The following is a 17,365-nucleotide window of genomic DNA, read 5'->3' as shown; positions in this document are numbered from 1 at the left end:
AGATCTATCCCCAGTAACTTGTAGCAGTAATTTCTGCAAAAGTTGGCTCTACAAAGTATTGACTTTGGGGGGTGAATAGTTATGCATGCCGTTTCCTTTTTTTGGTCTCATTTCTTGTTTGCATCACAAAAAAATACTTAGCATCTTCAAAGTGTCGTATAAATCAAATGATACATACTCCTCAAAAAATTAATTTTTATTCCAGGTGGTAATGCAACAAAAATAAATTAGTTAATCAAAACCTTTACACTTACAAAAATAAGACACTGGCCCATTGTAACTATTTAGGTGTTCGTTTTATGTGTCTAACCTGTTCTAGAAAAATTAAATCTGACTGCCACAGGAATTCATTATTTTTTGAGACTACAGGAGGGTTCAGTTACTTGCCTCGTCTCTCTGATATCTGCAAGTATCCGGTAGATAGGTACTGCTCCATGTCCTGCTGGAAAGCCTCTTCAAAGAACCTCTGGCGTTCCTTTAGCTTTATCTGCTGGGCATATTCCATATCCAGGACTCGCTGTGCATGTTCTCCATCCAATTCAGCTAGGAGAAATATAATACATTTTGTATAAACACAGTGCCAAAGAAAGTATGAAGGCAACATCTAGCACAATGAGAGAAATTATAAAGGATAAAAAAAAAAGCTGGTCATCAGGATCCATTTGACAGATTATATATAGGTTAGGTTCTTTTTGTGCTGTGTAAATTATGGTATGTTCTGGAGAATAAAAAGTACAAAATCCCTTATTTCTCTAAAACTACCAAGCAGTGTCACATGACTGGATCAGCACTTGCTAGTTTCTGAAGTGAATATTGAACGATGCTTTAGAATGACCAGCATTACACAAGGGTATGATAGAACAGAAATACAGCTTTTCAGCTTTGCCCACTGACCTGTCACAATTGCTTCTTGCCAGCTGAATGCAAGGTTTTAATTTAAATGTATTGTGCAGGCACCAGCATTAACCGGAGGATTTAATTTTATGCTAATCTCTTTTGGCAGCAGAGTCATCATAGATAGCTTGGTCAAAGCAACCTCTATTCCGTGATGCTAAAAGAATCCAGCCTTGCTCGTAGATTAATTTAATAACATTAGTCACAAAATGTAGTAACCAATACACTAATGTTCTTTTTTCTGGCTACATGCAATGCTTACTAGTTGGTATCAATGCTCTATGACCGGTTTTGAAATAAGCACCAACACATTAAAAACCTTTCTCTTACGACACATATATACGCACACATACTACACCGACATGGAACCTTAAATCTCCTAAAGTCATGTTGCCAAACAAGGCAAACAGTGACAATATATTCAGTTCACTTAAGCTTCTGTCACAACGATCACCTGAATTTACAGCATGTATGCAAGATTATTGATTCTGTCAGTATTTGGTATGTAAAAGTCAATTGAAAACATTATTTTACAAGTTATTGCTGCTTAATACACCACTAGCTCATGGAAGCATTCAGGGTGCGGTTCCATGAGGTTACTATTGTAGAGATCAGAGCCATTGCAAGTGAAGATAAAATGTGATAAATCAAATATAAACACACATTCAAGGAGACAAAGTCTTTCAGTGATTAATTATTATTTCATGTTAAAAATACTTTACACCTATACTGTATATTGAATATTTGTAATAAAAAAATAATGTAATAAAATGCTAATTAACCCCAATATCTGTGACCCCCTTTATTTAGTATGTGACAGATAATATAGCACACAAATTATATACAAGTCATTTTAACAAACTCTGATGATGAAATTACTCACCCCAAGAACAGGGTTAGACAGCGGTGCTTGGTAAGTTTCATTCTCCTAATTACACGTTTCTCAGCCATTTCTCAGGCCCTCAGACAGCACAGAAGAGCTCAGACAACATCTGGAGGATGACAAGTGTCTCCAGTGACAGCTGAGGAAAATGTGAGCATGTGTCACACAAACAAGTCCTCTTAGTAAAACACACACCAGGAGATGTGAGTTCTGGGAATACACATTTGACACCCATGCTTTGTTATGTTGCTTACACAAAGGAAGCACACAGCAACAGACAAAGAAATAAGTGTGTTGAGGAGAACATGAACAGTGGCATGCGCCACTGCCTCATTCAAATTTGTTCAGCATAGTCCCATGATTCCAACCTTCACCCTGGAATGTTTATCTGAAAAATAATGACACACTCAGACTTGTCCTCAGACCCTGCTAAACAGCATGGATAGAGGAATCTCCCCTGCAGACAACTGTATCTAGCAGCCGGGGGACACGCTGGATGCAGTCTGTTAGGGCAACAGTTTTCCACCTGGCTACTTAGACAAAAGTCTATTGAAAAATGACTTTCTGAGAAAGGTGGTCACGGCCAGGACATTCAAGTAGAGTATGGGAAACTTTACTTTATCCCTCAAAACCTTTATGGGCAAAGACACAAATCAGGTTACAAAATCATAATGATGCGGCAAAGAACCTCACACATTTTGCACTCCGTATTCCCAAACTTCTGAACAATGTTGGTGATGTAGTGCCTTGCCTTGGGACCTTTTATTACCCTCCCAATTTTGGTGTCATCCGCAAACACGGAAATATCGCTGTTAACACCCTCCCCGATGTCATTAATAAATAAGTTGAACAATATAATACACATCTTTTGCTCCACCTGATCAGACAAAAATTTACTGATTACCCAATTCCTAAAACCCCAGAATTCTCTCTCCTACATCACAACTCTCTCCCTTTAAAAAAACATACAGACGGTCGTCATAATTTACTTGGTGAACTCAGCTTGTGCCTGCATCTCTGCATTAGGGAAGCATTCTCAACCACCATCTAGAAAGCAGAGTATATTACATCACAATTATGGAAGACCTCCCCATTGCCCTTAAGGGTACAGACTAGCAATTTTGCACCACATGGTTCTACTGGATAGACATACCTACTAAGGAGGAATACCAGCGCCTCTGGCATTGTTAAGCCTATACAGATACCCCTTAGAGCCCCACTAGGGCTGCCAATGATTTCTGACTCACATTCCTTGCTCTGTTTTTCCACCATTGCTCTCACCCAACCAACCTAGTCTGTCACTCGCCTATCCGTGCCCAAATACCTTTTATCCCCGTGGGCCCCTCCTCATTACCCTCTCCTCCACCTATGCGCCCTAACCTTTTCCTTTCCTCTCTCTAAACCCCACTTCCCACCCCCCTACCCATCCCCTACTTTAACCAAAACTACCCCATTTATACTTCCTTAGTTTTGAAGAGTATTCTTGCTACATAATATCCTGATTGCATCTGTCCAGGGATTACCTGCCTGTTACGCCCTTTCTCACCAAGTTTGTGTACCATGCCTTTTGTAAGGAAACGGTTTGTATTTTCTATCTTTTATTTTATATACTCTGTATTTAGTCACGCCATTCTCTGCTTTTATTGACGTATTGTATTTACACAATTGTTCCTAAAGATTTATCCCACTATATTCTATACAAGTCTATGCACTTGTTTTAAAATACCTTTGAATAAAGAATTTAAAAAACAAAAAACAAACCCCCTCCCCACAATCCATAAAACCAATGAAGAAGCCTCCAGCAGGGGTGTGGAAATTTAAAAAAAAAACTACTTGTCCAAGGACTAAAGCGGGCGCCTGATCTACTTGTCCCTCATGAAAATCTACTTGTCCTGATACAAAAAAATATTTTTTTTAACCATAACCGTATTTAGCAATGCCAAGAAGAGCTTCTCGTTGGTCAGTGCCGTCAGGTGACTGCGCTGACCAACGAGTGCTTGAATTTTGAGAGCGAAATTCAGATTACAATGGCACAGGTACAGATAGTACACCTATACTGGTGGATGGGAAGGACCGTTCCCTGAAAGGTGAGTATAGTGGGGGGCATGGTGTCTGGACCAGATTTGTGCGGGTAATTCCATTTTTCCAAATTACTTGGGAAAGTGAATTTACCGTTTGGGGCGGGTGCAGACTTGGGCGAGGCCGTGTACGGTTGCCTCGCGGCCTCATTGATTTCAATGGGGTTACATCCGCGTGGTAATCTCGGAATGTTTTCAATCGCGATTATGTGCATTTGCACGGGCGTTATTGCGGCGGGAAACTGCGCAATCTGACTTGTGCGACTGGGGTGCTGTTAGACAATAATGGCACTGCCAGCGTGATCGGCGGTGGTGTGAGATTCTGTGACCGCCCGGCCATCCACACGGTTTTGTGCACGATTGCCGTGTGGTAACGGATCGCCCACTCCACTCACACAATGCCCCATGCATGCGTTTATTCGCATGCAGATGATAGGGATTGGTTTTAATTTTTTAGATTTTATTTAACTTTTTTTTTTTTTGCTTTGTAATATATTTTTTTTAACTTTATCTCCTTTTTTTTCTTCTATTTTTATGTATTTACATTTTTATTTTTTCCAATTTTATGTTTACATTTTTAAGTGTTATATATTTTATTTTTTACTTGACTTTATTTCTATCACACAAAAGTAACAAGCCCTTGTGTGATAGCTTTTGGAGGTGACAGGTTCTCTTTATTGACCCCGTCACCTCCAACACAGGAGTTCTAGCACAGGTCAGTGCTATTTCTCCTGTGACAGGAAGGCTGCATTCCTGTGTCACTGCACACATGGAGCAGAGTAGAGAACCGTTCTCTGCCTTGCTCCATGCTCTGGAACCTAATTTGCCGTGGTCATCAATCCCCCACAAGAGGGGGGGACCCTGAAGACTACGGCAAAAAGGAAGCCCAGGTGCAGAGAGACGGGCAGCCGGGAGCAGTGCACGGCCGTCCGTCCGCTGGAGATAGAGAGAGGGGAGGGGGTGATTCAGGCCGGTTACGAGTGATTTTTGGACGGCTGCACAGCCGTTTAAAATCACTCCTACAAAATCGCTCCCACACTACATTTAGCAGTGCTGCTTGCCCGCAGCCGGGCTAAATGTAGAAAAAAACTACTCGCCCGACGCCCGAAACTGCCTGTCCCGGGTGTCGGGCGATAGGAATTCCACACCCCTGGACTCCATAAGAACACAAACACTTACTATGCAGACCATATAACTGTATTACACCAATATGTATTACATATTGGAAAGCTTCAAGTCCATCTTTTACCTTTAACTAGAAGGAGCATGCATTCAGTTACAAAAACATTGTCCAGTAGCAATGCAGCAGTCACCTAAATGTGCCATTTTGTTAGCAGAACAAACTTGTTTCCTGTACACAGTGGGTAGCATGGTAGGTTTTTTTTTTTAAAGACCTCAATCATTGTGTTCAAATAACCTCCAACCAAAGACATCTCTTAGGGATGCCAATCATATGCAGCTGCATTACCCAATAATGACTCTACATGATGAAATATCCAAAATGTCAGTGTTTGGTTTTTCTGCAGTAGATGGTGAAACAGAATTCTGTCATGGTGCGAGACCGGACATATATCTACTTTGGATGAACATGGCCTTTAAAACCTCAGCACATCTGGAACAAGTATCTACAGGGCAACACACTCAGGTAGGAGCAATTAGACGGTCAGCTTAATTTATAAATACCATCTACACCCCCCCGCCCGCGCCAATATAAAGTATGTGTGAGTGTTTTAAGAGAAATAAGTCTGATGCATTCAGCTGAATAGGATTGCAGGTACATGGGTTGCAAATGCACACAAATCCTGCTCGAATTCCTCTCTAAAAGGTGCCCATACACCTTACAATTTATCTGCAGATATTCTGTGGTCAAATGGAAAAGGTGCAACACATTCCTTCATCTACACTAAACTGTGTGGATGGAGTAATCTCCACCTGGGCCAATCTGTTGCACTTTTTCCATCTGACCACAGAAAATCTGCAGATAAATTGTAAGGTGTATGGGCACCTTTAAACAAGGTGAGGTCTAATCCGCACCTCTTCCTGGTTCTATTAGTAATTTGCTTGGTGAATTTCCCTCACTGTAATTCACTTCTCTCCTTTGGAATAAAATGGATGACAGCCTAAATTATATGCTGCACTTTGCCGAGTCACTAATAGGAAAGAGAGCTATTGTCATCATAAAGAATTTCTATTAGCCAAATTACTCACCTCTGCAAGCACATCTCTAGGCGTGAAGCCTACTGAGGCCCTTATTAATATATACTGTATATTTTAAGCTTCTCTGTATATTTTCTCCAATGATTCAACTGAATTCTAAATGAATGAATGGCACCACATCACACCATATCGTGCAAAGTTCATTTATTTCACTAATGCAACTTAAAAGGTGAAACTAATATATGAGATAGACTCATTACATGCAAAGCAAGATAATTCAAGCCGTGATTTGTCATAATTGTGATGATTATGGCTTACAGCTCATGAAAACCTCAAGAACCCCAAATCCGCAACCTCAAAAAAGTAGATTATTACATGCAATCAATAAAACAAGGATTGTACATAGAACAATATCGGACCTCTGAAAAGTACAAGCATGCATATGTACTCAGTACTTGGTTTGGGCCCCTTTTGCAGCACTTACTGCAATTACTTTTGCACGATATTCTAATTATTCGAGTTTCACCTGTATTACCACATTGCAATGGTGTGAAAAGGCCCTTAACACTTTCTAATTCATCAGCCTGTAACAAATAAGACCTGGAGTTCTGACATGCTGCCAGTTTCGACATCAATGTCTAGTAAACTTCTGAACCAGAGAAAGCCAGGCATCCAGCATATTCAAAAGCAGATTAACAAAGACTGTCTTGCTCTTTAACGTGCACACGTTGTGATGCCAACAAACAGAAAACATTACATAATAAACCATATATAAATCACAAATCAAATCTGTAAATCAACCGAACTCCCAGAAAACAGCTGAAATATTTTAATAAAAAATGTAATGAAATATTTTATACTTCCAAAGTATTTGTTACCCTGTCCACCTAATCCTGAGAGTTGCATAGCACATGAGCAAGAACTGCATTTCCTCTGTTGCAGTTAAGTAACACTTACAGATCTGTACGTTGCCCAGCCTGTAACTGGATAGCAAAAGCAAAAGATTGGGCCAAGCTTCAGTGTCTTGCTAGTTAAGCCCCACTGGCTGTCAAAATACCTCACAATCTGATTGGATGCAGGCATTGTTCAGGTATTTTGAGAGACAGCAGGGCCAACTAGCAATATACCGAAGTTTGGCCTAGTGGGAGATTACTCCATCCACACCGTTTAGCGTAGATGGATGAATCTGTTGCACTTTTTCCATCTGACCATAGAAAATCTGCAGATAATCTATAGGTGTATGGGCAGCTTTAGGAGTTCACCACATTGTCACTTTGCTCTCTTCTCATATGAGAATTCTATTTACAGTGCAGCACAACTGATAGGCTCCTTGTTCTGATTTTCCTTCCCCAGTCTGAGTTCTGTTGAGCCGCGGGAGGCTAATACTAAGTTCAGGAAGGTACACTATCTGCATTTGAATAAATACTTTTAAGGATGTATTAATGAATACAGAACTGAATTTATTAGTGTATTTTTGTGCATTTTTATGCACAAAAATGTGCATTAGTGTGCATTAGTGTATTTTTATTTTTTTATATTTGCCTGCAGTTCAGTTTTAATAAAGCACTGTACTTGTTATGTTCAATACATCAGTCCAAAAATATAAACATTTTACAGATCAGTGATAACGAAAAACAACCAAAAGTTATCCAATTAAGTCAATTTCATCTCCTAGTCTGCTTGGTGTTCCTTGATATAGAGTGTGACCCACATTGATAATGCCCTGAAATCCTCCTCCAGAATTGGCTGGTACAAGCACTGCCTGTGGTGATTAGACAATGCAAATGACTCTAGTCGTCACTGTACTTCACTGTCAGGGGCCACAATGTCAAGTTATAAGCAAAGAAAGAAAAGACAGAATATTTCCCTTTTAGCAGTTACTTGCAGCAAAAGGAGCCATGGAATACAGTGTAGTATCAGAATGTGCTGAGTGCTATTTTCTGTCAAATATAACCTTTACATTTCCTAAAAAAAGTGTACCTTTACCATAGTAGTGGTAATATTTCCTTCTGCCCTGAGTAAGCTGCTTCCTACAAACAGAAGAGATGCCGGAGCACCAGCTTTCAGATACGCACACATATAACTCTATGATGCAGTAGCAACACAGTTATACGTACTGTACATTACAAGAGGCATTTCCAAAGGTCTACATCTTATAGCAAACCACCATTGTGTACTATACATTCCTTGAAGAAGAACTAACAAGTTCCAGCAGAAATCTCAGGCAACCTGATCTTCCTATGTTAGAAACCTATATGGAGACCATATGTAGCATGGAATTGCTAAACTCTCCTTATAAAAATTCTAGTTGCCTGGTAGAGTGCTGTTTCAAATGCTTGGGTACTTATGTCTCTGACCTAGAACAAGTATACAGATTGGGAGTTCTGACTTGGCTTTGCATGCATTAGCTGCATGCTTGTTCTGGATAAGTGACTAAGCAAGCATTGTGGTCTGAGACAGCCAGGTGGCTGTGAGGACACAGCGCCGCACCGTACAAACGATTCAGCGGCTGTATAGGCTCCTGATTGCTTGTACCTGAACAGTCATCGCCGGCTGTTTAAAATGACACCAAGAACACGGCTGCAGCAGCAGCCATGTTCTTGGTTTAACTACATCTGTGGGCAGCCGTATATGTACGTATTGTGGTTAAAGTGACATTAAACTCTCTGTTAGAAGCTACAGTTCTACAGCTTGGAGCGAGCAGCAGAGACAGTGGTAAGTTTATACCTATTTGGTAACTTTAAAAAAAAAAAAATGTTTTTGCATATATCTACTGCTTGCTAGCAGTAGATATATGTAAAAATATGAGACTTTAATATCACTTTCATTTCTTTATAAATGTCAGTCAAAGTACTGCAGCGCTGAACACTGAAAAATGGCCTGGCCATGTAGGGGATCTAAACACCTGGTCTTCAAGCAGTTAAAGTACAAATTACATCATGACCCCAACAGCAGATGGCTTTGGTGGGGCAGGTAAATGACTGGTTAATAAAAACTGAACTATGTGTAATGACTAGATAGTATCGTACACATAAAAGCAATAATCACAAAACAGGCTTAGTTTCCTGTTACAACCCCATAACTTTATGGAACACTTTATCTTCTAAATGCTGAATACCTGCAGTGCCTCTCCTCACAATATACCCCTGTTATCATATTTTCCAATGATTAAATGTTATTCATTTATTACATATATTCTGTTTATATGCTGAATCATTATATAAAGGGATTACAACAGCTTTTCAGATTCGTTTTAACCAGTATATATCAATATCTAAATGCAAATAACTCTGGCTCCTTGGTATTCTGATGCGCTGGAAAGTCTTGTATCTAAACATGAACTAGTAATAATGACCATACTAGATCAATTGTCTGTTTTTACCACTCCTTGGCCTTCCGACTGATAAAGGCCTAAAAGCCACCTGAAAGTTTACCCAAGTATTAATGACTATCTTTTTTTTTATACAGTATCATTGGACCCATTTTTTAAACTTTATTTTATAGTTTATCCGATTAACCGATTAATCGAACTTAATAATCGGCTAACTAATCGATTTTGAAAATAATCGTTAGCTGCAGCTCTAATTTTCACGTCAACACAACCATTTCTACAGCCTTGGTAGGTTGTTAGGAGACTATCCTGATCCACAACTCGTCAGTGGTAAAAGATGCACTTGTTTTTAAAAAGCTTGGCTTTGGGCTTGTGCCAGGCGCAAAGACAATATCAGAGTGGATCTACAAAAGCTTTTCCAAAGGATTTAAAACAGCAGCATCAAAAACTAAGAAGCTTGTCAGTTGAGAGCTGTTACCTTCACAAAAGGAACCTAACTACTCTGTGAGTATACATGAAAAATGCCCAGCTCAACATAAAAACAATATACAATTAATTTGATCCAATGTAGTCACATTAACCTCTTGCCATCCGCCCGTTAAGAAAAAAACGGACGGACGGCTGACTCCTATCTGCGGGTTGCCGTCGTCAGACGGCATTTTTTCCCTGCTCGCGCGCGCCCCCTAGCGCGCGCGCACGGGCAGGAAAGACCCGCTTGTTACTACAGCCGTTAACGGCTGTTTCACATACAACCGATCAGCGGCTCTATAGCCGCTGATCGGTTGTATGGCGTGAATTCTCCCCCCTCCTGACCCCTCACCTTTAATCCCGGGATCCGCTGCCCCCTCAGCGGCCCGGTACCGGCTCGGGAGGGCATCAGGAGGAGGAGGGAGGGAGATCAGCTCCTTGCTGTTCTCCCTCCGTAGTGTGAATGCAGAAGTGATGTGTATTACATCACTTCCGCATTCACCTGTCAGTCATCTGGCTCCTATGCCAGATAGAAGAAGCTGATGAAGCAAATCTGTGCTTCATCAGCTTCTTTTGGGGTCTCCAGGTGACATTAGGGGTCTAGGGACCCCTAATGTCTCCATAAAGAGGACCTGTCAGTGTACCTGTGCTATTATATAGGGGGATGGTATCCCCCTATATAATAGCAATAACAATAAGTGTAAAAAAAAAAATCTATATAAATAAAAAAAGTTAAAAAAAATAAAAGTCACAAACAAAAAAAGTTTAAAAAAATAACAGGTCACAAATAAAAAAAAGTAAACCCCCCCCCACAATGTTTAAGTCCCCCCACCTTCGTTTACGCACATTTAAACGTAAATATGCGTCGCATGCGCCAGCACGCGAAAATGACAATTGCGCTACACATGTTACATATCGCCGCGAACGTCGCAGTGAGAGCAATCATTTTAGGGCCATCAATCACTGATAACACTAAACTGATGAGCGGTAACAGCTTTTAAAGCGTCGCCTATGGCCAATTTTGGGTATTATCGTTTTTTGAGGTTTCGCGCGCGCACGCAATTTTAAGGCTTGACATGTTTGGTGTCTTTTTACCCGACGTGACCCCGTCTTTTATATTTTACCAAAAAATTGGGTAATAATAAATGTTTTATCATTTAATATAGGGGAAACTGTTTTTTTTATAAATCTGTAATTTTTCCTTCATATATAAAAAAATAAAAACCCCAGTGGTGAATAAATACCACCAAAAGAAAGCTCTATCTGTCCCCAAAAAAGGGTATAAAATTCATTTCAGTACAGCGCTGCATGACGGAATAAATGTCAGTCAAAGTACCGCAGCGCTGAATACTGAAAAATGGCCTGGATGGGAAGGGGGTTTAACACCGCGGATGTCAACTGGTTAAAAGACATTGAAAATGTTTAATTGTTTGACAAAGTATTAAAGATGACTTTTTATCCATAACCTCCTGTATATATGAAAAATAGAATTTAATTTTTATAGAAGGAGTATAACTACCTGCATATGTCCTAATTAGAATCCATTTAGTGAGTGAGAACTGGCAGCAAATCTGTTTTTCTGCACCCAGACACGGATTACTGGAAGTAGCAATTTGATTCACCAATTACTTAATTAATTTAGTGAACTGGTAAAGGAATCCAATACAACCCCACTACCCCAACACTGGGTCCGAGCACCCTTTGTTTCCGGTGGGATTTTAAGCAGAAGTGTTTAAAATAAAAGTGCAAGTGTGCACAGCAAATTAGCACATTATGGGCTAATTTGGTCTTCTTCTGGGTTCAGCGTCTTCAGCCTTGATTGATGGTAAATGGCTGGCCAGTGACTAGTTTCAAGTATGGAATTCACCCAAAATGCTATAAGCCGTTTAAGCGTATTCTCTAGGGATGCACTGGAATTTTGGCAGCCAAAACATATCGACCAGAATTATTTAGGAATACATGCTGCTAAATCTCTTTCATGATCATACATACCTTTAGGTCTATCAAGCCATGTAATATTTATTAGACTTATTTTAATGGCTTTTGCCAGATTGTTTTAGTAAACAACTATTTAACTTCTGACTAAATTACTGAGCACTTCAAGGATAATCGGTTTTTAATATCATCCAATATGGCTAGAGTGACCTTGCCTTGCGGAGTGCCAAAGGAAACTAAGAAATCTTATTGAGAAAATGATTGAAATCTTCATATCCAATGTGAAATGCTGCCAAAGAGATTCTTTAACCCTGTGTCAGTAGGGAAATGGAATTAGCTCAAAGGCCAACCCAGAGATGTCATCTTGCCTGTCCTATAAATAGAAATACACACAAGTCAGCTTTGTCTGTTAATGATCACAAGAAGATGGTGGGAGTTGTCAGAAAATGAGAGTTTGGGCTGTAATTATTATGTGGACAGTTCAATATTGCAGAGAGCTGCAGCTGTTCCACTTCAATTATGGTTGCTCATGTTTTTTTCGATTATGTAGTTTAGTTTATCTGATGGCTTACGAAAGCAATTCAAAGATATACTGTTGTATTTTTATTTCTGGGATTTCATACAACAGCCCTAGCATTCCGGCAAAGTGGGACAAGAGCCATAAGCTAACATTTACAGGTGAAACTCGAATAATTAGAATATCGTGCAAAGTTCATTTATTTCACTAATGCAACTTAAAAGGTGAAACTAATATATGAGATAGACTCATTACATGCAAAGCAAGATAATTCAAGCCGTGATTTGTCATAATTGTGATGATTATGGCTTACAGCTCATGAAAACCCCAAGAACCCCAAATCCGCAACCTCAAAAAAGTAGATTATTACATGCAATCAATAAAACAAGGATTGTACATAGAACAATATCGGACCTCTGAAAAGTACAAGCATGCATATGTACTCAGTACTTGGTTTGGGCCCCTTTAGCAGCACTTACTGCCATTACTTTTGCACAATATTATAATTATTCGAGTTTCACCTGTATACAATGCTTTCTAATTGTAATAATGTTAGAAGTGACGTTGTAGTATGTGATGCTGCTGAAGAGAAGGCAGAACAAGATTAACAATGCTCCTCGGCTCCATCTAGTGGCCATAATGCGCTGTAAATCTTAAACTTGGACATTCGCAAAGTTGTTGGATCTGTTGGAAAACGCTTTTTAAATACTGTACACCCCTGTGGGACCTACAATTGAATTGTAATGTGTATCTGTTGGTCATATGATTGTATGAATGTGTAATGTGTAATAAGGACGTTTAACCTACTCATACAGAAAGGCTTCTTCACAGTAGGGGTATATTAACATCGCATTGTGGTAATACGCACCTCACCGCAATGAACGTAGTGCATGCATATAAAGTAGCAGCAATTTTCCCTGCATTGGGGGCCCATTTATGGTTGCCACGTGCAAGGCAACGCACAGGAAAACTAGTTGTAGTACAGGCATTGCTGCAACACATTAAGTTATGAAAAATGTGCAACAGACTTTTACAGAAACAGGTTCTACTCACTTCTGTAAATTGCTTTAAAAAAAAAGATGTTTTTCTAAATGCACAAAATATAACATGCTATTATTATTTATAAGCAATAATGCTGTAGATTGCTGATCCAGGGTGTATCCGATTGCCTTAGGTCTGTGAAGGTTCTCATATATCCAGGTCATGGTATATCTGTAAAAAATAAAATCAAGGCAACTGGACTTACAAGTCCATTTGCTTTGATTTATTTTTTACAGATATGATTGCCTTAGGGAATAAGGCAGGATTTTTTTCCTATTGGAGCAAATTGGACCATGCTTAATTAGGGCCTGCCTCTCAATCACCTGCGGGTTTAGGGTTCTGGGGGCACGGTTTCCTTATTTATATATTTTTGTTAACCTTGATGTTTATGTCTTTCACTAGTGAAATGTGTCTGAATCTAATTCTAGCCAAGCACAAATAGATTAAAAGAGAACTATGGGGTAAGTGTTTTTCCCCACAGTTCTCTTTAGGGTCACGGGAGGACATATACTAACCTCCTCCCATGCCCCAAAGCTCAGTACTGTATATACTCGAGTATAAGCCGAGATTTTCAGCCCATTTTTTTGGGTCAAATTAGGTACCTCGGCTTATATTCGGGACGGCTTATACTCGAGTATATAGCGGGCTATTGCCCGTGATATACTGAGAGCACAGCAGCCAGGACGGATGCCGACAATACTGTCTGGATCCACCCAGATGTGTGAGTGACAGCTGGCTTTGCCTATCTAGAGGCAAAGCCATCTGTGCCTGCCCCCTCCCCCATTCATTTCTCCACTCAGCACTGGAGGATCGGATGGGGGGGGGTCTGTGCGAGGAGCGGTGACTGCCAGTCACTGCTCACTGCAGGGAGACGATCGGGAAGTGAGCAGATCGGCTGCATGTTTCTGATCACTTCCCAATCAATAGAGCCGACCTGTGACAGCTTCTTTGTCACAGGTCGGTTCTAACTATGAGGATGAGTGGAAATCACTTACCTCATAGTTCTCCTTTAAGTCATCCAGTGAATAGATTGTTTGGATTAAAATAACATTTTGCTACCATTTCAACCTTTGTTTATTTTAAGAAAACGAACTAAAGATGAACAGAATCAGATTGGTTGGCAAACGGTGGTAATTTTCAAGCAGATCATGTGGTATATGAAGCAGGCAATCAATGTTTTCCCTTTCTGCAGTCAGTTTGCGATAGTTGCATCAAACAATGGTTTGTGACATGCAACTGATTGGAACAATTGGATCCATAGGTTGATAGCATGAAAAACCGATGTAAAAGGTAATGACTGTGCTTTATAAATATCTCAATTCTGTGGCTACAGTACTGATAGCTATAAACCAGAAAGCACAATAGAGAGGGTTTTTATGTTGATTCAGGAGCAGTTAACTGCCTACTCAGTACAGCCTGCAGCAAACAGAAGTGACAGGGATAACCTTTTCAGAAGCATTAACAAAACCCAGTGTGTATGGGAATCCAGCACTTGTCACACTACAATATTAATCTGCAGATTTCCTGGTAAAACCATAGCAATCAGGAGTCTATAAACAAAAGGGTAACAAACTACATAACAGCCCTGGTCAGCTGAATGGTTATATATTTTATAGTGTTTGAGCCATATAAGTACAGCTCATATAATTTCCCCGTTTCTTTAGAGTTATAAATCACCCAAAAAATTGGTACATTTAAATATACATACAAGAGTTAGTTTTCTGCATACAGTGAATATAGCAGTGTGGAAGTAAGGGAAGGGTAAGTATATGCAGGGGTATATAAAAGGGATTATTATTATACAGCAGGGACGTGTGGTCTGGGGAGGCAGGCAAGGCAGAGCCTCACCTGCCATTACGGGGAAAAAAAACTGTCAGTTTCAAGTCTGAAGGTGCTAGCTTATTCTCCATTCAGACCAGCTTCTAACAGGTTACCCAGCGGGGGAAAGCCTCCCCGCTGTGTAACCTGTCATGGACGGAGCGCTGCCTTTTAATTACAGGCGTAGCTTCATCTGGCTTTTGACAGCCATATTAGGTTATACAGCAGCGGGCTTCCCTGCTGCTGTGTGTGACCTAGCACAATGAGGCCAGAGCTACAACAGCCTCTGACTTTGAGTCAGAAGCTTCAGCTCTGTGGATGGTTTGGACCAATGGAAAAGCACCACTGGTCCAAGCCATTCAAAAAAAAAAAAGAAAAAACGAAGCCACTGACGGCATCCATCTAGATGTTCCATCAGTGACGAGCAAGTGAGGGACACAGAGTCTTCTCCCTCTCCCTCCTCCACACATAGCTCGGGGACCAGGCCTGGAGCGGGACAGGCCAGGGAGGTGCCTCATCTGCCACGGACCTCACCGCACGTCCCCTGTTATACAGGATTTATATAGCACCAACAGATTGCACAGAACTTTACAATACAAGGTAGACATTACAGTCACAATACAGTTCAAAACAAGATGGTTAGGAGGGCCCTGCCAGTGAGAGCTTGCAATTTAAAAGGTTTTATGTGAACTTGTTGATTTGCCCTGCATGACCAACATTTAATAGTTTTTTCTTAATGCATGTTTATTTTAGATAATTTGAAGCATGTCTTTGCATCCATTTTCATATATCCAGGGAAAATAAAAAGTACACCTGCGTATGTTTAGCAGAGTGCAAGAAAACATGCAATGCATGGGTCTTACGCTCCCATTTATCTCCACTAAATGCTTGTTATGTACCTAAATACAATTTTACAGGAATCTTCTGCCAGTGAACAATAGTTAATTAGCTACATAGTTATGAAAGCCTATAAAACCTAATCCCATAAGAGAAATCAACCAGGATATCAAGGACAGCTGGTACAGTCCTCCGCCTCCATAGCATGCAAACAGATCTGCAAAGCAGCCCACTGATGTATATCAGCATTTTACAACACAGAAGATCCCCGGTGTACAATAAGTCGACTATCAGGCAGGTGGCATGCTAGTGTGCTGAACAATGGATTTCTTAATTAAGGTTTTGTGACTTAACAGTTTCCTAAACTACAACTAATTTTCTATTGACGGTCTTAATCTATATATAAAATATATTTCAATTTCACAAATAAACATGCTTTCTAAATGCCATTGCGCATCCAAAAAAAATCCCCCACTTCACTTTTTGAGAACAGAACATGTACCATGCAAAAATTTTACATATACTGTATGCTAGTCACTCAAGGCCTTTAACACTACTGCATTAAGAAAAATCCAATTCATTCTGATTAGGCTGTTTCACGTTTTTGCACTAAAGCTACAAGTGGATATTTAATTAAAAACTTGCAGCATTTGTGAGCATCAAGAATTGTTTGTATATGTTGTATTAAAAACAAAATTTACAAAATAGAACCCCAAAACATATCCATTATGCAGGTTTGTGTATATACATGCATATGTAGCAGGTAAAATTCTGTTACTTCTGAATATTTTTCACTTATACATAAACAAAAACCCTTGCATATAAAGTGCATACAGTAATACACATCAGAAACGTGTAAATGCAGGAAAGGGCCCCAATATAAGAAAACCTTTAATTCTTTTCAAGTATCAGTGCTTTATAGTACTTGGAAGGGAACAAAGAACATGATCTGTAAAGTTGCATCAGACTGTAACTGTGAATATTTTCAATGGGTAGCAACTCGCTTTGATCTCCAAGGTTAAACAATGATCTGCAATCAAACCTGGGTCATATCTAGGGGGTTTAATTTGCATATGTTCAATTCAACCCTGGGAGATAAGTAGTTTCTCTGTGAGACCCCATTCACACTTAGCTACAACAAAATAAGCGCTTTTTCAGCGCTGATTTGAGCTGAGCGACATTGAGCTACAGTGCACATTTTGTCGCGCTACGTAGTGCTTCTTTTGGCAGTCTATCAGAGTCAATTGGGGCCAAATTACTCTAAATCCGCCAAAAAACAGCTCATGTTCGAGCTACAAGTAATGCAGTACAGTAATACATTGTGCATCGCCCAGCATCCCTCATCCACGACCCTTCAGTGCCCCCCCCCCCACCCCCCCCCCCCCTCCGGTGTTCGAACATGACAA

General features: G+C 40.1%; 1 protein-coding gene across 1 annotated transcript in view; it reads right to left on the bottom strand.

Moving 5' to 3' along the window:
* DTNBP1 (dystrobrevin binding protein 1) overlaps nucleotides 1–17,365 on the bottom strand; it is a 106,321-nt gene that overhangs the window by 12,570 nt on the left and 76,386 nt on the right. Inside the window, exon 8 of the mRNA XM_018564794.1 lies at nucleotides 388–543. Within this exon, the coding sequence (XP_018420296.1) occupies nucleotides 388–543 (156 nt within the window). The remainder of the gene's footprint in view (nucleotides 1–387; nucleotides 544–17,365) is intronic.

Source organism: Nanorana parkeri, unplaced genomic scaffold (assembly GCF_000935625.1).
Source record: "Nanorana parkeri isolate BGI_ZX_2015 unplaced genomic scaffold, ASM93562v1 scaffold783, whole genome shotgun sequence".
Taxonomy (NCBI): Eukaryota; Metazoa; Chordata; class Amphibia; order Anura; family Dicroglossidae; genus Nanorana; species Nanorana parkeri.
The sequence above is the reverse complement of the archived record's forward strand: the minus strand, read 5'-3'. Positions and strand labels throughout refer to the sequence as shown.